At 51.2% G+C, this 22,540-nt stretch overlaps 6 protein-coding genes across 6 annotated transcripts; 4 read left to right on the top strand and 2 right to left on the bottom strand.

Annotated features, from left to right (window-relative positions):
• The first annotated feature begins 2,454 nt into the window (after positions 1 to 2,454).
• On the top strand, positions 2,455 to 3,427 carry BO72DRAFT_74696 (uncharacterized protein). Its single transcript, XM_040950674.1, has one exon. The coding sequence runs from the start codon at positions 2,580 to 2,582 to the stop codon at positions 3,300 to 3,302; it is 723 nt and encodes a 240-aa protein (XP_040802482.1). The 5' UTR covers positions 2,455 to 2,579; the 3' UTR covers positions 3,303 to 3,427.
• BO72DRAFT_74693 (uncharacterized protein) lies at positions 3,196 to 4,607 on the top strand. Its single transcript, XM_040950673.1, has one exon. It carries the CDS (start codon positions 3,304 to 3,306, stop codon positions 4,567 to 4,569), a length of 1,266 nt encoding a protein of 421 aa, XP_040802481.1. The 5' UTR covers positions 3,196 to 3,303; the 3' UTR covers positions 4,570 to 4,607.
• A 309-nt stretch (positions 4,608 to 4,916) lies between these two features.
• Positions 4,917 to 7,165, bottom strand: BO72DRAFT_402017 (translation initiation factor eIF2B subunit gamma). The gene is made up of 3 exons (XM_040942193.1): positions 6,822 to 7,165; positions 6,647 to 6,761; positions 4,917 to 6,577 (listed from the first exon to the last, which is right to left on the bottom strand). The coding sequence occupies exons 1-3, from the start codon at positions 6,882 to 6,884 to the stop codon at positions 5,076 to 5,078; spliced, it is 1,680 nt and encodes a 559-aa protein (XP_040802480.1). The 5' UTR covers positions 6,885 to 7,165; the 3' UTR covers positions 4,917 to 5,075.
• Positions 7,166 to 7,444: 279 nt separating this feature from the next.
• BO72DRAFT_526855 (uncharacterized protein) lies at positions 7,445 to 9,241 on the top strand. The gene is made up of 2 exons (XM_040950062.1): positions 7,445 to 8,366; positions 8,421 to 9,241. Exons 1-2 carry the CDS (start codon positions 7,683 to 7,685, stop codon positions 9,039 to 9,041), a joined length of 1,305 nt encoding a protein of 434 aa, XP_040802479.1. The 5' UTR covers positions 7,445 to 7,682; the 3' UTR covers positions 9,042 to 9,241.
• Positions 9,242 to 9,423: 182 nt separating this feature from the next.
• On the top strand, positions 9,424 to 13,040 carry BO72DRAFT_74659 (uncharacterized protein). The gene is made up of 3 exons (XM_040950672.1): positions 9,424 to 10,112; positions 10,185 to 10,397; positions 10,463 to 13,040. The coding sequence occupies exons 1-3, from the start codon at positions 9,746 to 9,748 to the stop codon at positions 12,754 to 12,756; spliced, it is 2,874 nt and encodes a 957-aa protein (XP_040802478.1). The 5' UTR covers positions 9,424 to 9,745; the 3' UTR covers positions 12,757 to 13,040.
• Positions 13,041 to 21,272: 8,232 nt separating this feature from the next.
• On the bottom strand, positions 21,273 to 22,139 carry BO72DRAFT_74584 (uncharacterized protein). The gene has a single exon (XM_040950671.1). The coding sequence runs from the start codon at positions 21,940 to 21,942 to the stop codon at positions 21,466 to 21,468; it is 477 nt and encodes a 158-aa protein (XP_040802477.1). The 5' UTR covers positions 21,943 to 22,139; the 3' UTR covers positions 21,273 to 21,465.
• Positions 22,140 to 22,540: the final 401 nt, after the last annotated feature.

The raw sequence follows: 22,540 nt of genomic DNA, 5'->3' as shown, positions 1-22,540 counted from the left end.
GTAGCTTCCGTGACCTGTATGGTTGGTTTTAAAGCCTCTCACGCGTACTGTACCTTTTTTTGAGGGAGGGGGAAGCTGGCAGTCAACTTTCCGAGTCATGTATGCGACGGACGTGTACTGTACTGTAGATTTCGATCAATATTAGGATCTTCTCAGAGATAATACCGAAGCAAGAAAGACATAACTAATCGAAAAGGAAATTGACAAAACAGCCGACTCTCTCCCAAAATTCGGGCTTTGCATGTGTTGTGTTGCGTAGTGGTTCGCTGGCTTATCTGCTCTTGCTGGCTATCCGTCTGTCTGTCACCACTGACCAAATGCACCCCCCGATCTGAGTCAATTTTCGTATGCTTCCTACGTAAGTGTTTCAAAGCAAGAGAGAGAGGGCCACATCTTCCCAACTCTTCCTGCCCGAAGAATTTGAGAAATATACACATCCTTAATGAAATTCGAATTTGAACAAGCAACAAGTCCGGGTCAGATGAAAAAAAAACCGAAAGACGGCAGGCAACATCTCAGACATGAACCGCCCGATCTTGACCCACTGCGGGGTCCACAAGAGGTCTTGGGGGAGAGAAGCAGAAGCAGAAGCAGAAGCAGAAGCAGCAACCTGATCCGATCATGGCTTCCAATCTAAACACCCAAGAAGAAGTGCCATGACGATAAAGACGGGAAAGTATTAACAGACACGATTACTGAGGTATCATGCCATAGAACCGGCCCGGAAGGAGTGTAGATCTTTTTGATATCATCATCAACATCATCGTCATCATCATCACCCTCGTCATCAACTTTATCAACACCAAATCTCCTATCCCGCCTGCCATCATCTCCTCTGGTACAGTACAAAAGTATACACACCACAGTCCCTGGCATCCTTAATCTCCTTATTCGGTATTACAAGGAATTGCCCCAAACAAGGAGTTGTGCATGAATGGATGAAATCCAACCGCCCACGAAACAAGAAGCATAATTAATGGAGCAACAGACACGGGTGTGCCTGTGGGTACTTCCTTTTTCTTTGGGCCCTTTCCTTTAACTTAACTTAAACTCTCTTAACTTTCTGTGAATTGGCGGGAGCAGTGTTGTTTAAAACTTAGGGCACGGATGGATGGATACTTCTGCGTTTGAAGGGTGTCAGGGATAGGTCTTGGATTATACGCTAATAACTTCTTTGGTTTGGTGTTATGCTCTGAAATATATGCTCAAGTTCTATGCTCAAATTCTATGCTCAAATGCTATGCTCAAGTTCAATCTTGAAATTCTGGGCTCTGAATTTGATCTGAAACTTTTGCAGGTGAGGTTAGTGGATTCCACATAATTACAACTATGATTGATGGTGGTCAGACATTCCAAGCTAAATAGTTGTAAGAAGATGGTCTCAGGCTGCCAGGCATTAAATCTCCCCAAGCACGGATGCACATCAATCTGTACCTCTAGTACATCATGCGCTGCTGTTTCTGATGGTTCTATGAACATAAATCCTTAGGCTGCCAGGCATTGAGTAAGTATCCCGAAGGATGAGGTACGTACCTAGTAGCCATAAGGTCCAATGCTGTACATCGACCTGCATCTCCAGAAAGTTATGCCCCGCTGTTCCTAATAGTTCCAAGAACATAAATCCTCAGGCTGCCAGACATTCAAGGGCCTCGAAGTAGAACATACTGTACATGGATCTTCTTCTAGTGAATGATTCTCTGCTGTACTTGATAGCTGTGTTAAGTCCTCAAATAAAAGATACATATGTCAGTCTGCACCACTAATAAATTATGCTCCTGTGTGCCTACATACTACATACAGATGTTTCTGCATATTATTATGGCCCGTTATACATAGAGCATACCTCAGTATACTGTGGCACGAGATATCTCAAGGAACAGGGACATTCAGATCAAAGTTGCAAGCGAGGAGTCCTCATCTGTAGAAACAGTATTGTATATGAACGAGAGATTATTATCAATCACCATCCAGCCCAGTACAGATAAAAGTAGTATCAGAGAATAGTCTTACCTACAGATTCAAGAGGAAGCAAAGAGCTTATAGCCTTATAAAGTCACATCTAAGTGAGCTTGTTAAGCTTTGATCTACATCGTGTACAACATCAACCTTATACAGTTTGGGATATGCAACCTTATAAACCACTTAATAAAGAGATAGCTTAGTACATGTACTAAAATCGCCAAACTCATCTGTAAATCACATGCGCCAGTCTCTTTCTGTTGCCACTACCGTGATGAGCGCCATTCACTCTGGTCAAGAACAAAGTCCGGTTCTCTGCACCTGTACTAGGGCTATATCACCTCACCCCCAGGATATGCGCATAAAATAGGCTAATTTTACGCGCGCACACGATCCAAAAAGGAGTCTGCTTTATGCGCACCCACGATGCAAAAAGAGGACCCGCTTGCGACGCTGAGAGAATGAACTCACAACCTCACAACACGCCGTGTCGCTCCACCAAGTCATCAGCTACCTTGTGATTCCCCACCGCCGAGAGCTTCACCGGAGTCCATCTGGACGTGTCAAAGACACACACCATCACCGAGGTCCAACCAAACTGCAGGATATCAACCGTCGGGATGTGTCGTATGGAGGTACACATCTACTCCTGCACCCACATCTGGGCCCTCAAAGAGCGCTGCCCCTTCCACCGGATGCCAAATCACCAGGAACTGCCGGCCAGGACCCTGACGATTGCAAGTCCCTGCCTGATTTGTCGTGACCCCCCTACCAGGTACACGTTCCTGAGGCAGAAAACGCTCTTCACTACTCAGTCCATGGAGACTATCCTTGGCATGTCCCGTCACGACCCGGGTTTCATTGACAGTGTGACACGCTTTTACGCGAGGGGTGATCACGCTCGCTGGATGCAGCCGGGATACCTGCGACCCAAGAGCCTCGAGGATCATCAGGAGGAAGAGGCGTACTTGCAGGCGGTGCTGGTTTCGTCGGGGCAGAGTGTTGTCGACACTGCTGTTGCCACCAGGCCTGCTGCAGGCACCTCTCAGGAAGCTGTCACAATGACTTCCTCTTCCGCCGCCGGTCACTCGACGTTGAACACGGAGCCTCAGAACGTCGCTGCCCATCCGCCTCTTGAGAGAGTGGGAGAGGCGCAGCCCCGTCCGCCGATCGTGGTCGAGAACGAGGCTACACAATCGGCGAGATTGGTGCTAGGGCCTCAGAATCAGACACTAGTGGTTGGAGAGTCGGCGCTGGGAACACTTCTGGAGTATTTTGGCACGGCTCCTGCGCCAGCATTTGTTGAGGTTAGTTCTTCGAGTCGTCCAATAAAGGCAGGCTGATATGCGTTTGTTGACACACATACACACACAGGACGATGATCCACCAAGTCCATATGTGCCGATGCCGATACTCAACTATGGGACTGTTCAGCAGCCGCCTGCCATGATCTCACACACAGACCCGAACATCCCCCTTGGCATCACCCCAGCGATCCACGATGCTTCTCAGAGCACGGGGTTCAGTGAGTCTCCCCAGAGTTCCACAGATGGAGTATCCCGAGACCCGACCTCCCCCGACCTCGTGACTGGCTACAGGAACCTCGCACAGAGCCACGAAGATCCCTTCTTCGACCCAGCTTCTGCCCGCCAGAACGTCTTGAGGCCCAGGCCCGCGATCCCACCGGCGCGCATGAGACGCCCGTCCAACGACCCCCAGTCGACCCCGGCGCTCAACGGGCCTCGTCCTCGTCCCCAAACTGGAGGGCTCATGGGTCCACCCGCGCTCCCTGCGACCCGGCGCTCCTGGCTGAGACAGCCCACTAACGCGAACAGCTACTGGCAGGACCTGGACTTCGCATCCTATGCCACTCCCTCGACCGGCCCCGACGCCCCCGAAGCGGTACCAGAGGACACAAACGACCCGCAGACAAACCTCATGTCGTCTCCCACCGTGATGATGCAGCAGAGGCGCAGCGGAGAGATCAGACGCGGAAAACGTCCGGTGCGGGAACTATACCCAATTTTGCCCACTTTGCCTGTTACTGGTGATCCCAATGGTAACAATCATCCTAACAATGCTGCCAGTGCGGATCCGAAACCCCCGATGAAGGTCGTCGTCGCGTCTAAGCCCGCAGCCGAACCCAAGGCAGAGCCGGAGCCTAAGCGTCCTAGATATGTGAAATTCCTGGATGATACGACTATTGTGCCGTGCTCGCCTGTTTCGGCCAGGAGTTCAGGTAGAGGCGCCGGTGCTGTCAACCCTCGTGCCGATGCTCGTCTTCGGAACGTGGGTCTGGGAGGAACGGCCGATGATGCGGTTGACGGCTTTGGTCTTTCGGAGCGTAACAACCATCAGCAACAGGAGAGTGGGGCTGTGGTTGCGGATGGCGACAAGATGGACTTGGATGAACAGAAGGGGACTGGCGACGAAACGGAGGAGTTGGAATGGATCTTCCAGTGCTATGTGACTGATCAAGAGGACCAGCGGCAGAGGGAGGAGGCTGGCGAGCACCCATTCTTCAGCAGCCCTTTCGCATGCGGCTATAACCAAGATTCCGAGGGGTTGAATGAGGAGGTTGGTGATGGCGATTGGGATATGATGCAGTGAAGTTCGGGGTTTGGTTTAGTCGTTTGGTTGGTTGGTTGGTTAGTTGGCTGGTTTGTCTCACACCGTCTGTGGAGGCGGCGAAGTACTACTACCTAGTAGGTACTTTGGTACTACTACTAGGTAAGTTACTGACTGCACTGCACCTTCCACATACTAATACCTCAGTCCATTTGTTTAGTGCACTTTTTGTGTACACTTCACTTCACTCACTCACTCACTCACTCACTCACTCACTCACTCACCCCATCAGTTCGGCTTAGGTAGCAGTTTCTGGCTCTGGTTCCTCTCTTTTGTCAGGATTGATTCTTCTTTACAATCAGGCAGAAAAGATGTAACTCTTAGAGTTCCAGTTTGTTTCTTTGTTCTCTTTTCTTCATATCTGAGAGACATCTGACTTAATAATTCTAAAAAGAACAAATGAACCTTCTCGTCAGACATCCAAAGTGTCATCACATCATTAGTATTTCTATTGCTCTTTTATCGCTTCCTGCCAAAGCGCTGTTCACCTAAAAGTCATCCTGATCATCCTCATAGTCCCCTCCATCCATATCCTCATCGTCATCTAGACCTTCGAATACCATGAACTTCTCGTTCTTCGCTTCAGTGTCATCTTCAACCACGTTGCCGTCCTGGACCTCGCAGTCCTTAAGGACGCACTCGCGTCCAATCTTGCTTCTGCGGCCAATGATGCAGCCGGACAATTGAGCACGCTCTCCAATGACGGCTCCATCCATGACTAGACACCTCGTCAGCCTTGCGCCAACTCCAATCACGCAGTTGGCTCCAATGACGCTCTCCTTGACCACCGACTTCTCGTTGATCGTGGTGTTCATGTCGATCAAGCAGTCAGCCTTGGTGACGGTGCACCTCTGCGCCACGTTCGATGTGCCGTTGATCTTCTGGTTGTGGGCGAAAGGAGAGGCGGCGACGCGGCCAACCTCCTCGATTGCTTCCAGCTTTGCCAGCTTCAACGATACGCTCAGGAGCAGAGCAGAGCTGTCCACGCGTCTGACCAATGGCGCTGACGCTTTGGAAGAGTGCATGTATGCCAGGATCGGAGGAACATGCAGGGGCTCTGCGCTGTCTGCGTCCTTGGCATCAGGATTCTGAACGCGGGAGGCGAACTGGATATCGTCAGAGAAGGCCCCTTCGCGAGCGACGGCAGCCCCCGATTTCGTAGAAATCATGGAGTTTAGATCGATCTCATCCTCCAGCGAATCTCCATCCTGGCTACCGCTCTCTCCCTTGTTCTCTGGCTGGAGGATCTCTCGCAAGTGAAGCTTCTCTCCCAGCCCCGTCTGCCACCCTGCCTTTGCCCACCATCCCACAAGATCTTCACTGATACTCTCGAACGGCTCGTTGAGACGCGAGAACTGGGACACCCAGTACGGGAAAAGATAACAATTTGCGTCTCGGAAGCTGGTAAGAAGCTTGATCCGGGGGTGTTTCTTGACCAGAGAGTGCCGAATGAGCAAGCCCTTCTGTTCCTGCATGTTCTCTTTCAATGTGTCCATCGGCATAGAGAGAGCCAGCTTCGACAGTCCGAACCGCAGCGCAGCGGGTCCGTCCAGTGGGTGAGACACAGCTGGTGCCTCATCTTCCTCGAGGGGGACGGTAGCCACGAAGTCCGTGGCCTCGCCCTTAACGCTCTCTTCCTGGCCTTTAGTTTGGTAGAACATTGCGAGACCACCACGAGGGCTGCCACCTCCCAACCCAACGGTCTTCGGTCCATCGGAGCCCCCTAGCGCGCTTTGTGCCATCCATGCTTCGATGAAAGACTCTCCCGGTATATCGCAAATCAGGTCACAGGGAAGGAGCAGAAAGTCGGACTTGATGCACGACTGGACTTCGGGGAGGCGGAGCAGTTCCGCAGTTCCGGTGGTCATGGTCAAGTCGGGCGGCGACAGAATCGACGGCGAAGGGGACGGAAGGGAGGTCAAGTAGGGATTTGTACCCATGGCACTTTCTAATGGCTGTTTGATCTCCGAAGGAGTGACGATTGTGATATCTATTACATCGGATTGGCATTGTTAGACTGTTGGGCGCAATCCTGGCGCAATTGACGGCAGTTACTGACTTGTAATTCCCATGCGATAGCACCAGTCTAGTGGATAGTAGATCATCGGCCTATTGGCAATCGGGACAAGAGCCTTAGGAGAGTCCTCATTCGAGGTGAAGGTATTCAAACTGACCTAAAAGGGGAGTCAGATCAGTAAGCTGCTTGCTTCCCTGTTTCCTTTGATCGAACTCACACCAGGTCCACAGAGAATGAGGGCTTGAATGCCCGTGTTGGGCACTGGAACTGAGTGCGGCATATTGGTATTGTGCGATTTCTGGGTGATTTAGAAGCCCGGGGAACTCGAAGAGGATGTATGGATCACAGAGTCGGCTGGTCAACCATACAAATTTTGCGACGGAAGTTTGACGCGGGGTGGAGGGGGAAGGTAATTTTGGGTATCAGGCGTCGTCAAGGAAGGCGTTTTATAGAATCGGACCTTGAGCCTTCTAGATCATGTCTAGTCTGAGCCGCGTATGAAATGGTTCAAGAGGTCGACGAGCTCGAGATCATCAGACTCCTTCTTGCTGGGTCTTTGAGTCAAGGCCGTTTGTTAGTTAACCAAAATCCCACCAGCATGCGCCGATAGCATCGACTGACTCAGCAATCGCAGGTTCGGGCTGCGCGGCAGCTGCATACAATGCAAACAGTGCGAATGTCACAAACTTCAGGACAGCATCTCTGGTCAACCTCGCGCCCCGGATTGCTGCTGCTCATAGTGACTATCGCTGCTGCTCCTCCACAACTAACCGCCCGCCGGCGGAGTAGTTTACTAGGTACTGGCTCCGTAGTTACCATACCGTAGTTAGTTATCTGTTACCGTTACTGGATAAAAAACATCCCGCGGTTAATCCAGCATCACCAGCCACATGTTTCTTGCTCCCTCCGAGGCCAGCCCGCGCGCGGCTTCGCTTCTTACTCTCACTCCCTTTCTCATTCCAACACTTACCCTGCCTGACGCCTGCCCCTTTCTTCCCTCCAGCTTGAAATGTGATGCTCAGCTTAATGGAACTTTTCTGAGCCTACGTGTCTCTTCTCATTGATTGAAACCATCCCGATGTCTTTCCCTTATTCCCAGGATGCCCGCCGCCGGCGGGTCGGAGCCGGAACGGGTTTCAGCTCTTCGGGGAGACGAACCGTCCTGGGATATTGGGTGCCACTGGCCCTGACTGTAGGCATCGCGACCGTTGGCATTGCCGCTTGGATTTGGAGCGAACGCAGCGAAGATGACGATGACGAAAATGACCGCGATCGCCGCCGCGACGATGAACCTTTCCCCGCCCCCGGTCCCGGTAGCGAGGCTTATCCTGCTGGCGGCGACTACGAGGGAACGTATGCTCGCTCAACAGCAACAGATGTCCACGGTGGCCATCCCGAAGATGCCAGCATGATGGCACGCATGCAGGGAGCCTTGCGTCGCACACCCAGCCCCCAGCAGATACTTGACGGCGCCAGCAAGCGAGTCGCTGCGGGAATGGCCGCGGCCGGAGCCTTCGTCGGCGGAGCTCTCACATCGATCCGGGAGGAGGATAGAGGAGACTTTGAAGACCACTCACGGTGGTCGGAAGAAGTAGAATCCAGAGCCAACCAGAGAGAACAGCCGGCCCGCGCTGCGCCAACGACCCGCGAGGCCGTCTCTGGCCCTATTCCCACCGATAAGAAGAAGAGAAAGACTATCGCGATTGTGGTGTCCTCTGAAACTCCTCGGGTGGATCCTGAGGAGATTATCTCGCAGCATGCGGTATGTTCTGCAGTGCAACTATGATTTGAGCCTATCACGCTAATGTACCTGTAGTCAATCCTTTCCCACCTTCCAGAACATGTCAATCTCGATACCACCCGCGTTTTCATTATGATCTATGCGCCAGGCCTGAAGCATGCCCCTAGCCAAGGCGGCTCCTCTCCACCTACCTTGTCGGTCACGTCTTCCTATTCCAATATCGCTCCGGAGGAAGCGACATCGCCGGGTGAGGTACCTGGCCGTGAACTATCGGGCGAGTCTCGTGTGACGGACGAGTACGAGGGCGCCACCCCGTTGTTTCGCACAATGTACACGCAAGCTCAGGCTCTTGTTGAGAAACCAAACACCATCATGCCCTTTAGCACTGCCACTGGCTTTGTGCATCTTGTGCGACACATTTCCCCGGATACCGTGTATGTTCAAGAGTCTTTGGCTGGAAAAGACGGAGAGGCGGTCCATCACATTTCCGGCTGGGTTAGACAGGTGGTTGTCGTGGTCGGAGACGAAGGTGGCCGCGGCGGTCTGATCGATAGCGATGACGAGTCGGCTTTGGCGGACAAGGGCGAGAAATGGTGGCAGAAGGAGGGCACCACCGGGCTCGGTAAGCGCATCGACGTGGTCGATGCGCTCCGGGTTGGCGATGATTGGCGACGACGAGTATCTGGGTTTGATTAGCGAGCTTTCGGGCTCTGCCAGTTTCACTGGAACAAGCGAAGTGCATGGACGCTTCCATATGTCTATAGCTTTACCCGCCCTATTTCCCTACTTGACGATTCTCTGCATTTCCGTTTGATTCCCCTGCCATGATGATGTGCGAATTCTTTCTGTTGGTCGCTTTCTGGTGAATATATACAGTACAGCATAACCAATGCTATCAGTGCCCTCATGCTCCTGCATGAGTCTTTTTTGTAGATCGATTCAAGGGTCATTGAAACAGACATCATCGAGGGAACCCCCAATCGGCGCTAACCCGATGCGGATATCACATGATCCAGCCTCCTTCACGTCGTCCGCGGCCTTGGGCTGGACCGAACTCCCTCTCACTTGACGCAGAGAGCCAGACGGTCAGCCCTGAAATCACCCTCCCTTCCCGATATAATTTTCTCGAACCTCCCCTGCTCTTTCTGCAGGTGTCTGTTCGATGGACTCCCCGATTTACTTCCTGTAGCGACTCCGCGTTGTGTTCAAGTGTCCGTATCCCGGCCCCTTCGTTGTCGTGCCGCTCCGACCTCCGCTCCCCACATGTCTCGCGCTCCGGCTGTATCCATCGACGACGACGACTCAAGGTCTTCCTCCATCGCCCCCGGCTTCCCCCATAACGCGCAGTCGCATTCGCTCGTCGTCGCCTCTAGTCGCGTCGCTAGCTCCCTGCTCGCAGGATGGCGACGGCAATCTCCAAGCCCAATTCGCATCCCCCTAAGATGAAACGACCTCCCCCGCCTTTTGTTCAGACCGGAATGAACGGTGTCAAGGCCCAACAATCCTCAACCTCCCCTTCTTCTACAACAAAGCACCTCCCAGGATCTGCAACACCGGCTGCTGCAGGCTCCACGAACGCACCGATGGCGAACGGCGCCAATGGCACAGCCCATACGGGCGCACCGTCTAATAAAGGCCCCCAGAACCGGACGAAGAAAGAGGCGCAAAAGGCCGGCGAGCAGGCCGGGCGGCTACAGAAGCCATTTTCAAGGGCCTCATCAATTGACGGTGATCGTCGAGCCGGAAAACGGTGTCCAGAGCCCTTCGGTGAGCTTCCGCGGTAGCCTCGATGAATGCGCTTAAGAGTTATACTAACACGTGGATCCGCGTTTCCGATAGTCAAAACCACGTCATATATCCTCAAGAAGTTCTCCAAGCACCCTCCCTCCCTGATTCTCCACCTTCATCCGACCCACTTCCGCTTTGAGCAGCAAGATGGGAGCTTTCCTTACAATTCGGAGATGAAGGTCATCATTGAACATATCCGCTCTCAAACCGTTCCTCATGACATGATGGAGGAGCTGTTACGGGCCAATGTTCGGTTCTATGAAGGCAGGCTCTTGCCCCTATACGGCACATTTAATAGGTGCTCGGCTAACTAGTCACGCGACAAGCAGGCTGTCTAATTGTCCGCGTGGTGGATCACAAATCGGTGTCGCAGCAGACTCGGAAGTCAAGCGTGCCGTCATCGAATGACAACAACACCCCCTTCTCTATACACAATTACAACGAGCACATCACACCATCTGCCTATGTGCCTTATCCGAAGCTGAATCAATTAACTTCGGAGAAGCCTTCCGCAAAGGAGGCGGCTTCGGAAAGCCAGCAGGATGTCAAGTTGGGCAGTGAGCAGCCCGGCAACTCGGACTCGCAAGCTTCGCAGAAGGATTCGAAACTCAACCAGTCGAAACAACCTTCAAAACCTCGAGTGTTTACCACTGTTTTACATCCTACACCCCGTTCGCTTCAAGCCGAGCTGACTCTTCTCGCTACTACACCTGATCCAAAGGCGGCCAAGCAGACGGCAACCAGCTCGACATCTCGACCGCAAGGATCTTCTTCTACAGCGCCGTCTTCCCCCGGGCCGGGGGCGGCCGCCAATTCACAGCAAGATCGTGCCCCTCCAGCGAAGAAACAGAAGATGCTGGTGGAACCCCAGGATCTCTTAGAGTGTGAAGCCAGGCTGACGAGAGCAATGGCTCCCCCTCTCTACCTTGAGTCCGTCAGTAGTCTTGATGGAGTTCATGATCTGTTGAAGCACATGGAAAGCCCGCTTCATTCCGATCCACCACCGTCACCCAAGCGTAGGAAGCGGACTGTGGCCGAACTTGCCGCTGATGAAGCTCTCGCAGCGGAGGAAGAGCGTTTCATGCTCATCATGGATGAGCGTCTGGAGCCAGCCACCTCCAATGGCGCCAGTGGGCCAAAATCAGCTGTTATCGATGACACCGGTGGTGGCGCGCCGTTTGAGCCACGCTTCTCAAGATTTAAGACGCTTGAGAACATCCGTATGCAACACGAAGAGAAGGCGAAGCGAGACCATGAGATCAAGGTCAAGCAAGAGATGGCCAAGCGACAGCAACAGGAGCAAGAGAGAGAGCGACGTCGTCTTGCTGAACAGCGACAAGCCGAGGAGCATGCCAAGGAAGAAGCTCGAAGACAACAGCTCGCGGCGCAGCAAGCTCAGGCACAATTGGCAGCGCAGCAACAAACTCGACATGCCATGGCTCAACCAAATGGTGTCAGTCAAGCGCCACAGTCATCGCCTGTGGTCCGCAACCAGACACCACAACACATATCATCACCGGTTGTTGGCAGCACAAGGACAACGCAAGCCGGGGTTCCTATGAGTATGACGTCTTCTATGCAGGGTGCTGGAAGCCCTTCGAGACCACCGTCGGTGATACAGCACGCGCACCCCGCCATGAGCCATCCAATGGCAGCTTCAAGAAGTCAACAAGGGCAGAGCCGACACGGAACACCACAGATGACCCAGGGCACTCCTGCCATGTCTCATGCTACGCCTATCATGCGAAATGTAACACCGACGCAGAGGATGAGCCATGCCAGTCCGAGCCATTCGACCATGGCACCTACCCCAGTTCTGAACCAGGCTACCATGATGGCGACCCCTCAAATGAGTAACGGGATGGGCCTCACAACCCAGCAGCAGCAACAGTTGCTTATGCAGCAGAGGAATCAACTTCTTGCCCAACAGGGTATGCTTCACGGCCAGTTTTCGCCGAAGGTTACCCAGATGCAAGCGAATGCGCATGCACAGCAGAATATCCAAGCCCACCAACAGCAACAGCAGCAGATGCAAATGCACTTCCAGCAGCAGCAACAGCCACAACAGCAGCAACAGCAGCAAGCCAAGTTCCCCAATCCGCAAGCCTACCAAGCCCAGTTGATGCGTGCACAGCTCGCGCAGATGCAATTGGCTCAGCAACAGCAACAACAGTCACAAGGGCAACAAGCGCAAGGGCAACAGGGCCACCAAATGCATCAGAGCGGGCCGCAACTGAACCCTCAACAACAGCAAATGCTGATGGCCGCGGCCCAGGCGAATGGAGGCCACCTACCACAGAATATGCAAGGCGTGAACATGACGCAGGGTGTCACCATTGCCCAGCGATACAATCAACTATACCAGCAGCGCTTGCTGCGGTTGAGACAAGAAATGGCCAGCCGACTGATGCCCCAGTATGGTCCGCCCGCCTCGTATCCTCCGCAAATCGCACAGCAGTATCAAGCTGGGCTTGAACGCAATGCCAAACTCTGGGTCCAAGAATTGATGCGTCGGGAGCGGGAGCAAGCTCAACAGCAACGTGCTTCTCAGGTGGCTGCCGTGCAAGCTCAAGTAATGCAACAACAACAGCAACAGAACATGATGCAAAATGGCATGAAATAATTGCGGCTGCTTGGAGCGCAACTCTGTACTTGTTTCAATTCTTCATTCTTCTTTACGAGCGAATAGGTGTACAGCACTTATCCTTGGAACCCTTCTTTCACCCCCATTCTACATTTTTACTCTCAGACCTCGCACGCAATGTTTGGACTTCTGCACGATACTCGATATCTATTTGCGACTACCACAACTTCCCTCACCACATCACAATCACTCCCACGTCGAGGTCTTCGAGTTCAGATTCATTATATTTCTACTCTTCATCACCTTCATACCCCATCATCTTCTCACCTTACTTACACACCTAACTCCATTGAGAGACTTGTGCATACGACATTGGGAACTCACGGTAAAAAGAGATTGGTTGGCGTTTTATTTCCTTTCCGAATCATGATTTCCATCCACTACCCTGCGTCTTTTTTGTTACTTCTCTTGCTTTGTTGCTTCTTGTTATCTGGTTTTGTGCTTGGCGACTACTGTGTACTAACTCTGGGAAGGAGGAGGGCGGGGCATTGACTATTGCGATTTTTCTTTCTCATTTCATGGTCGACTTTTTTTCTTTCTCTGTTTGTCACTTCTTCGTTGGGGAACAGGGTAATCCTACTTTACAGACTTGATACCACTTTTTGTACAGGGTTGTCCCCCTTGTGTTTTTGTTATGGTTTTTCATCTTGGCTTTCAACTTCATTGCTTTCATTTCGATCCTTCGACCTGTCAACATGGTAGACTGTGTCGTTCTAGTGGACGAAGTCGATAGTCGGGGGCTGAGACAGGTCGTTGGTTCTACTTTATCTTCACTTCTACTTCCTACTTCTATTTCTACCCTTACTTCTTGAGACCTTTGTCCTTTCAGTGAATGATGACGGATACGTTTGAAAGTTGGACTTCTATTGTATCTGTATTTCGGGGCTGCTAGCCTCGAGGCTCATTGTAGACCGGTATGGATAAAAAAGTAGGTAGGCCTCGGTAGCGACTGAAATTAGTTGAGAGATAAGTTAGGTACAGTACAGTAGACAGTCGTCCTCTGGGTAGAACATAAACCTCACCGAACTCGCGGCCCCCGATAATCGCCCACCAAACCCCAGTCTCAGTATAGCACCATAAAGCCCCAGTATATATACAGCATATGCTACCGTCCACATTCCCCACTGTCAACACCCCTGCACAGACAGGCAATCACGAACCAGTCGGCCCGTACTTTCCAATCAGGAGACCGAGTACCATATACCCACCAGAAGTCAAGAGCTGTCACTACGCCAGAAACAAAAGAGAGGAAAGGAAATCACGCTAGAGAACGAGTGTAGTCAATCATGATGGAGAACCAAACCCATGAAATAGATCATCGCACTGGATTCTTGCCGGGAGAACGGCAAATATGTTTTTCGGCATCAGCAACATCAGCCCAGAGAAGCCTCGACGACGACAACAACAACGACAATTGAAAGGAGATTTGAGCCGACCATGTGGGAAGGGCCAGTTGGAATAAATGGGCAAATAGGATGTACACGCACGCTCCTGTTGAGTAACAAAGAACAAGTCCACCAAGATTGGGGTGTCTTGGACCGTGTACTTGTAAGGGTAAAGTTGTGCTGGACTCAACTGGGGAATGATATATACTATACTACCTACCCTCACACATACACACACACATACATACAGATTTATATGTGCTAAGTGCATTATGTTCAGTAGTGTCACGACTCTGGCTATCTATCCACAAATGACAAAAATTGATCCTGGGAAGCTAGGAGATAACACGAGAACCTGCAAAAGGTACAGTACAGTACAGTGCTACAGATGAAGTCTCTGTACAGTACATCACCGCCGGCCCCATCTTCCACCAGGCCAAGATATACTCTGGTAGGCTACATAGTAGTGAATGCCTCAGGTTGTCCTTCCAAGCCAGTACACCGTGACATTGAAGTCGAAATAAACAAACAACAGGACAGCAATAAGTAACCTTCAAGTCCTTCACTATCTCTAGCAAACTTCCCATCTTCCCCAAGACTACAGCGACTACACCTCCGCTCCAGCTGCAGTGACACACCATCCCGGTGATCCCAATGGAATAGGGGCAAAGCCCACCTAACAAGTAGAACAAACAATACGGCAAACCAGGCTGGGACCCCCCACTAAGTCCAAATCGAACGCTGCTGACTCAATTGCGCTCGTTGCGAAATAAAATCCACTGTACACACTAAGTGAATCCTACAGAAACAGCACACCGACTGGGCTTCCAGAAAGCAAGAAAAGTCAAAAACAAGGAAACAAACCTGTTGGTCATGGCAGTTGTTTCGCTTGCGACCGCTAGAATCTTCGCACTCCCCACCGTTCCTATCCCGGACATGCACGTATGGGTCGGGATGTACAGGACTTACCTACTATACAATGAATGTAAGAAAGGGCCAGACGATCTCCGACCCTAAAGGGATCTACGGATCTACAATGATCTCCACTGCGTCAACTTCGAAGTCCGTGCACTGATGAGCGGGACTAGATGGTTCGGAAATCAGGATCCCCATGTCTGGGTAAGGTTTGTGCGCCGGTGGGCTTGGGGCACAAAGTATACTGATAAGTTGATGGTCTTGGAGAGGTGGTAGGTATGGTCGGATTGGTGTAAGTATGTTATGTATGTAGGTGGGATTTTTTGTTTCGCGGTAGATGATCGAGCTGAGAAGAGAAGTCGGTCGGTGGGAGGTGATGTGCGCGCATGAACCGTGACGGGTGATATGGATGGCTAGGTTTTAGGTGGACTGTCTGCTGCACATTCCAGTCAGAAGGAGAACTGTGTGGTCGGAGTCGGAGAAGGAGCAACAGACTAGGCAGGAGTACGCCCTCATAGTGGGTGGTCGGGGATGATTTGACTAACTAAGTTCAGGTTCCTTGAATCTTAACAGCCCCATTCTCTCTTCTAGGACATAGGGTTTGTTCCCTTTGTGACTCTTGAGGTTGAGAAGTTTCTGGCGGCGTTCGATCAGGTACAAACGCAGGGCCTCAAAAGTCAGTCTGAGATTCCCCTGGCGCTTCATTAGCTTAGTGAGTACAACTAGTTGAATGCCAAAGGCAATAACCATGGAGTAAGAGTAAATGAAGTTCTTACCATGAATCTTGATTTCCAGCCAATAGTGCGGCGGTAGTACAGCGCCTGGGAGAATCAATAAAATGACGTAGTTGAGAATGGATGACTGGAAAAGCCCGGGTCTGGTCTCACCCACCTCGTCGCAGGGCCCATCTTCCCCAGAAAGCCACCGCCGTTGAACCAAAGTGGAAGGATGGGCGGTATCGTGCACGAGTACGTGGGGTTGGTGCTGCTGATGCGAAAATCCCAGATGGTATAGCCTTTGCACGCCGCGATAGGTCAGGATCAGGAATGGGTACCCAACGCCAATGCAATGCAATGCAATGCAACTCAAAATGGCGATATTGGGGAGGCGATGGTTGGATCGAGAGAGACTTGTGTGGGCTCATTGATTGGGGGGTTTCGCACTCGAACAAGCTGCGACGCAAGGGGCGTACTCAAGAGGTCGGATCGCCGCCCCCTGGAGGCCAACTCCACTCCGCCCTCGAGAAGCAATGGCTGCAAATGATGACGATAGGCCCTTTCTTGCAGCTAATTCGATTAATCAGGAATAGAACGAAGCACGGGAGATCGCGCAGCAGTTAAGACACGAATGGACCCTGATTGTGCGACTTTCGGTAGTGATCCTGCATCTGTTCATTCGTTGATATTGGTGATAATAATTTCCCCCTTCCCACGGCCAATTTGTTTCTGATGCACTTCTCCCACCCTCTCTTCTTGGTGGTTCGGCAGGAACCAATTGATTATTCGAGTGGCTTCATGGTTGTACTCGGTTGTAGTCGAATAGACAACAGCGGTCCTAAAGAGAAACTGTCTTCCATGACTAAGTCAACGATGTACCTGCATCAAGACGGAGACATCCCATCACTGACGCAGTTCAGGGCATCTGCGTGAAATGGAGCTTGATGTTCCAATCTACGGTGATCATAACTATCATCCGCAACCGCGGATTGGGTCCAAGGAAAGTACTGGAATCAGTCACGGCGACACGGCCTTGGGTCAAAGACTGGAGACTCGCAATAGAGTTAAGAAACGGCTGAGTTCGCCGTGACCGCGGAGCTCTAGACAAATGCCACTGCCAGTATCCGCTGGGTTTCAGTGTAGGCACGGTCGGATTTGAGGCATAGACGTTTTGTTGACGTAGAACACCAGTGCACCAGAAGCATGTTGCGCTATGATATTGGCAATGAATGTTCTTGATAGCCCGAGAGTCGGGAGGATCCATGGCTAACAACGATAAAGCTGAACGAGAAGATCGGGATCGACTCTCCAGCGATACTGAAATGAAACAGCTGACCGTATCCTGTTCGCTATCGACGCAGACAGTCGCAACAGATGTGCCATAGGCAGCCGCCCAGCCTGTGCATTCCTCCTGTTAAGACTCAGAGCAAAGAACAGACGCAAGGTGCTACCCTATCTCCCCGACAGGCGTGAAGAAGGGAAGGGAGATTGAGAATTTCGAGAAGACCAGGGCTAGCGTAGTCATGATGATTCTTCACAAGGTTTCAAGACGGAGATCTCCAACGTCTTTTCGGAACTAAAGGATTTCAGTCAGCGGGGTCGGCCGTTGATATTTTTTCTTCTGCATCTTTTCCTTGAATGATCTCCAGTCGAGCCAATTTCTCCGCGTTCGGAACGGAAGAACGTAGTCCATGAGTACTGGCTTAACCAAGTTTCAATATATTGGCTGCTCTTACTCCGTGCTCAAGTTCTCAATGAAGAAGATGTTGATCATTTAAAAGCAAGATCTACCACGGCCTTGGCGGGAGCGGTATTAGTAGATTCGAATCGATCAAATCACCGCAGGAACCCTTGCACGGTTGAATTTCCCGGCCCCGACTCCTTGCAACACACAAGCCCGTGCTGCAGGGGTTCTCAGTTGGGTCACCAATTTTCAGGACAGCTCACCTGCGTCTTCTCAGATATCGGAGTAGTTTCACGGCGACCGCAGCGGACAGGTAGCTTGAAGACGATTGCTTTAACCTCGATAATGGCGTTCAAGCCCTGTGTCTGCTTTAGTTCTGCAAGTGGCCAATCGGTCAAAGAGCGGTAGACAAATTCTTTCGTATGCCACGCTAGTCTGGAACTGTTGGCAACATCAGCTGACCATGCAGATGCATTTCCGAAGCGGTCGGGAAGAATCAAGGAACTTGATGCACCAGCACCGTTGTAAGGAGTTCGGCAGTGAGCGGAGAAGGTTTGTTCCTTGGCGATCCGACTCGATAGAGCAAGTCTTGCCAAGTGGGTAGGTAGGTAGCTTGTCTCTAAAGCAGAGAAGAGAAGACCCGGGGTTCGGTGGAGGCTAGTTTGTACATAGCAGCTAGTTCTGGCGATAAGACAGCCACACCGGCTACGTTGACGTCACTGTTGTCATTTCTTCTAGGAACGGAAATAGTCAGAGAATAGGGCGAAGAGGTAGTCAGACGGGCAGCAAGGAGATCAATTAACCGAATGGTCGGAGGTTCACGCATTCGAAGGTAGAGAGCCTCGTGTGTTTACAAAAACGATCAATAGAATCGCCCTGGAAGGAGATGTGCGAAATTCGGTTCCAAGACGGGACGATATCGATAACAAAGTACTCCGTACTGTTCAGTACATACAGTATGGTACTGTAGGTGACTGGTGGAGATTGCCTTTGTGCGGCTGAGGCAGTGGCTTTTCCAGTTCTTGGCTGTCTGAATGATGCGAGCTGGATCGACGATGCAGGTTGCTCAGACGGGGAAATGAAGCTTGGAGGAAGGTAAAGAAGGGAGGGGGTCCGTCCATTTACCGAGAGGTACGGTACGGTACTGCATGCATGTACTATGTACTGTACGGAGGTACGGAGTACCTACGGAGTACGGAGTACTACCAGCACTATGAAGGGAGAGAGAGACGGGGGAAGACCCAACTAGGTGTGGCTCAACTGCCGAGGCGCAGCAGTACGTATGTACTGTGGCTGGGTTGCCTTTTCCGCCTTCTCCATTCTGCCAGTCTCCGTGTTGAGTAAGTATTAGCTACTAGGCAATGGCGGAATACTACTCTCTTTTGTCCCCGGTATACTCCATATACTCCGTATACATGTTATTATTATCTATCCAAAAGATTCATCTGATTCTAATACCGAGTGTTGATTGGATTACCCATTTCAAACCAGCGGTATGAATGGTCTGGGAGAGTACTGAGTCAACTTTCGAGTGTTGTGTTTAACTAGAACCCGGCAATTGGGGGTGCCCTAGTAGGGACAGATGAGCTGTCAAACCACAGATCCCGTTTCTTAGTGGCACCGGATACCAACTACCCCCCCTTTAGCGGGGGACTAATTGCTAGTCTACCGGACAATCAAACATGAAGAGTACATAGGTCAACGACGTCGACGAAGACATATCCATAAGGATGATGAGCTTTCTGTCGCGCTTGGATATCTCGCTACGAGCACTGACAGTGTCATTCATACAATGTGCCTGGACTCAACCCCACATCAGACGTTCCAAGTAACTTTAATAGACAGGATTATGCAGTAGCGATGGAGACAATAATTCGAGCCTCTTGCGTAAATCCAGGTGAGATGGTAGTAACAGCGCAGGGACTAGGCCAAGGTTTAATATCGATAAGGTGCCCGCAGTGTACACCGCATAACTACCACTCTCGACTGCAACCAAGTCCATGTGTTTTTGCTCGAGGTATCGAACGTGATATTGTACGATGGGTCTAGTGAGGTTCGAGCGCTCCTGGATCGAGTTTTAGCAACTACATTTCCTGATAGAACGATATCCTTCGACAGTCGACTTATGTGCGAGGGTTTTTTATTTTTCATTTTTTTTTTCTTTCTGTTCCCCCCTTTTTTTGTGTCGAAAGCTAAGAAAGTGAGATTGAGTCGAGAGACCCAAGGCAGTGGAATATCTTTTCTGACGAGGATTCTTCAGGGAGAGCCCACGATGTTCGGAGGATACAAGCAATAAGGGGTTTCGCAGTTGGATTCAGCGGCAAACCGGACAATGCGTGCTAGGCTTGATCGTATGACAAAAAGCCAGCCCAGTATTTACTGAATCCTCTCAGTTTGAGGGAATGCAAGCAACGTGTTCAGTACGAATGATCTGTCCAGTTTGGAGCTCATTTCGCATGGCGTTGTGAGGACCGAAGCAACGAATGACGCGTGACAGGTCAGAAACCTTGGAATCTTGCTGGCAGCGCCCCATCATCAGCAGAAACCGAAAGAAGTAAAGAACAAAAGAGAGAGGGAAAAAGCAAAGACAGAAAAAGGAAAGAGGAAAAAGAAAAAAGCGGGTCTAGAAATAACCTTCTTCGATGTATGTTGAAGGAACTATTCCGTCCAGTAGCCGTCTAGTGTCTCATAATCGACAGTGCCGTTCGTCCAATTCCATCTGCAGTATGAAAGAGCGACCGTTGAGAGTGGGATTCTCCGAGCGATGCATCGTCAGTAGGTGAGAAAGAGAGGGTAGGCGTCACCGCATCGAGCGTCGAGTCTCGTTTGGTTCGGGGGGCAACACTTGGCCTGTCGGACAAGCCAGAGGCATGACGATCATGTATCAGGCGAGAAGTCGTGACACCGTCGCCCATATTGTGGATGTTTGAGAACAGATGGAACCTTTTCTTGTTCCCTCTCTGCCTTTATTGGGGCTTAAAGGATATCGTCTCACCTCCCCACATTCCATAGCGAGTGAAGCTGGTAGGCCAGGTTCTGTCGGAGCGTTCCTGAGCGAAGGGTCCGAGTGGCGGTTGGCATCTGGCAAGGCTGGGAAGTTTATGATAGGTGCGGCTGGTCGGCTGGTGAAAGATGGCCGAATTTCAAACCTGCAGACTTCAGTCTGGCTGCGCATCCAGCGACTGGACGATCCCGTTCGGCTTAGGGAGGATGATGATGTGCGTCTGATCAGTGATCGCCGGCCAAAGCGCCTGTCGGCTGCTCTTCACGTCGCACTTCCCCTTCTCCACTCACTCACCCACCCACTTGGTCCATTCCTCATTGAGAATTGGTGAGCCGATCTCCGAACTGGGTTAGTCCCTGTCTGGTCCGTCCCTAACTATAGTACTCCGTACCAGTCAGTGAGTGACTGAAGTCTCCACCTCCGTGCAAAAGAGAGGGTAAGAAAGAAAGGTGCTCCGTAGAAAGGGAGAGAGAGAGAGAGAGAGAGAGAGAGAGAGAGAGAGAGAGAGAGAGTGTGTGTGTGTGTCTGAGGCATCCATTTCCTGACTCTCCAGATTCCGCGACTGCAAAATAATCTAACCGCCTCCAAACCTGCACCAACCCGGCTTTCATTTCCAGCCAAGCAATGTGTTAGTTAAGCATACCGCTCTCTAATAATGCTTACTGAGAATCTCCTGGCTCTCGAGCTCGATTTCTCTTAAACGGCATAAAATATTCGAGGATGTGTTCCGTTTTGGAATACAGTACGAAGTACCTTTTGGCTGGTGGCTCCTTATCTTAAACAGACAAGGGACGGGAGAGGTGGGGGATTGCCTGGGGGTATGTCCGCGATGAACCATGGTTCGAGTGAGGCCATAGCTCGTCCTAGTACTTCGTAGTAGCTCAACCGTCATTCTACATTGGGCAACCCCCGCGCACGGCTCTTGGGAGGGTTTCTCACCTTACTATGTTTGGTTCAATGTTTTTTTTTCTTTTGTTAATGAGGTTACAGCAAGCATCTGGACACACTCAGTAGTAAAATGGTAATGTACGTATAGTCGGTAGGATAGGTCCTTCGAAATCTGGCTCGCGCTTGCTGGTGGCGCTTGTCAAATGAACTTGTTGCCTGTCCGCAAGACAAAGCAAAAAAGAAACGATGATATGGTTTCAATTTTCTCTGAGGGTTATGGCCTATCTGCAATCCAGGCCGGGTTCGCACAGACCAAACATAAGCAAACGCCTGGGAACTAGATTCTGAACGTGAGTGATGGAAAGACTCCCGCTGCCGGCGGCTGGGAACGTCCTGTACCAAAAGAAAAAAAGAGAGTACTATCCTCGGAGAACCTAAATGAGGTTCGACCGAGCCAGATGGGCTTATTATTTTCTGTGGGATAGGGTAAGATCTCCACGGTGCCCAGTGGGAATTCCCGAGACGGGATTCGGTCTCCTCGGGCTCCTCTTGCTGTGTGGGGGACGATTGCATGGGAATAAATTGTCCGGTATTGATTCTTCTTCACTCCAGATTCTCCCCCTTCTCTGCTCAATATAGTAATTTGGGATCGCGCTCCCTTCTCCCTTCTCCCTTCTCCCTTCTCTCTTTTCGCAGAACTTGGTTCTGAAATTGAGGAAAGAGTGAGGCAAAATGTAGTTTGCTAGCACTCAATGAATGGTGACAGCACGCCGCCGGCTATGCGGGTTTCCTTCTTTGGTATACGCTCACTATGCATATGACCGAGTGGAGCCGGATCCTGGATGGATAAGCCGGGAGGGGACAAAAAACGTTCTGCCTTCATTGCTGATGTGCCTCAGAGCCTTGCACCCGACAAAAGTATGATAATCTCTCACTGAGTCTCGGACGATGAGGGGTTTGACAGTGGTCTAGACGGTGGCGTTGAAACCAGAAGACGATCGATGATGCTTTGGGAAACCTGTGGCGTCGAGAACGTACCTGGCCGGTGCACTAGAAACTGCAGCCAATATCATTAGGGCTGGTAAAGCGAATGTCCACTGGCAGCATGTAAGAATGGGGAGGGGAACGGTAGTATCGTGGTTCTCGGTGTGGAGTTTCATACTACTATGTA

The sequence above is a fragment of the Aspergillus fijiensis genome, assembly GCF_003184825.1.
Source record: "Aspergillus fijiensis CBS 313.89 unplaced genomic scaffold BO72scaffold_17, whole genome shotgun sequence".
In the NCBI taxonomy this organism is placed as follows: domain Eukaryota; kingdom Fungi; phylum Ascomycota; class Eurotiomycetes; order Eurotiales; family Aspergillaceae; genus Aspergillus; species Aspergillus fijiensis.
This window is presented reverse-complemented; position numbering and strand designations above follow the sequence as displayed.

Bases quoted from the DNA above. Each gene is read 5' to 3' on its own strand.
- BO72DRAFT_74696 (XM_040950674.1), top strand. From the start codon at position 2,580: ATGTGTCGTATGGAGGTACACATCTACTCCTGCACCCACATCTGGGCC.
- BO72DRAFT_74693 (XM_040950673.1), top strand. From the start codon at position 3,304: ATGCGTTTGTTGACACACATACACACACAGGACGATGATCCACCAAGT.
- BO72DRAFT_402017 (XM_040942193.1), bottom strand. From the start codon at position 6,884: ATGCCGCACTCAGTTCCAGTGCCCAACACGGGCATTCAAGCCCTCATT. The intron at 6,762-6,821 runs GTGAGTTCGATC...CTCCCCTTTTAG, and splicing joins TCATTCTCTGTGGACCTGGT to GTCAGTTTGAATACCTTCAC. The intron at 6,578-6,646 runs GTCAGTAACTGC...CCGATGTAATAG, and splicing joins CTATCGCATGGGAATTACAA to ATATCACAATCGTCACTCCT.
- BO72DRAFT_526855 (XM_040950062.1), top strand. From the start codon at position 7,683: ATGTCTTTCCCTTATTCCCAGGATGCCCGCCGCCGGCGGGTCGGAGCC. The intron at 8,367-8,420 runs GTATGTTCTGCA...ATGTACCTGTAG, and splicing joins AGATTATCTCGCAGCATGCG to TCAATCCTTTCCCACCTTCC.
- BO72DRAFT_74659 (XM_040950672.1), top strand. From the start codon at position 9,746: ATGGCGACGGCAATCTCCAAGCCCAATTCGCATCCCCCTAAGATGAAA. The intron at 10,113-10,184 runs GTGAGCTTCCGC...CGTTTCCGATAG, and splicing joins ACGGTGTCCAGAGCCCTTCG to TCAAAACCACGTCATATATC. The intron at 10,398-10,462 runs GCAGGCTCTTGC...CGCGACAAGCAG, and splicing joins CAATGTTCGGTTCTATGAAG to GCTGTCTAATTGTCCGCGTG.
- BO72DRAFT_74584 (XM_040950671.1), bottom strand. From the start codon at position 21,942: ATGCAATCGTCCCCCACACAGCAAGAGGAGCCCGAGGAGACCGAATCC.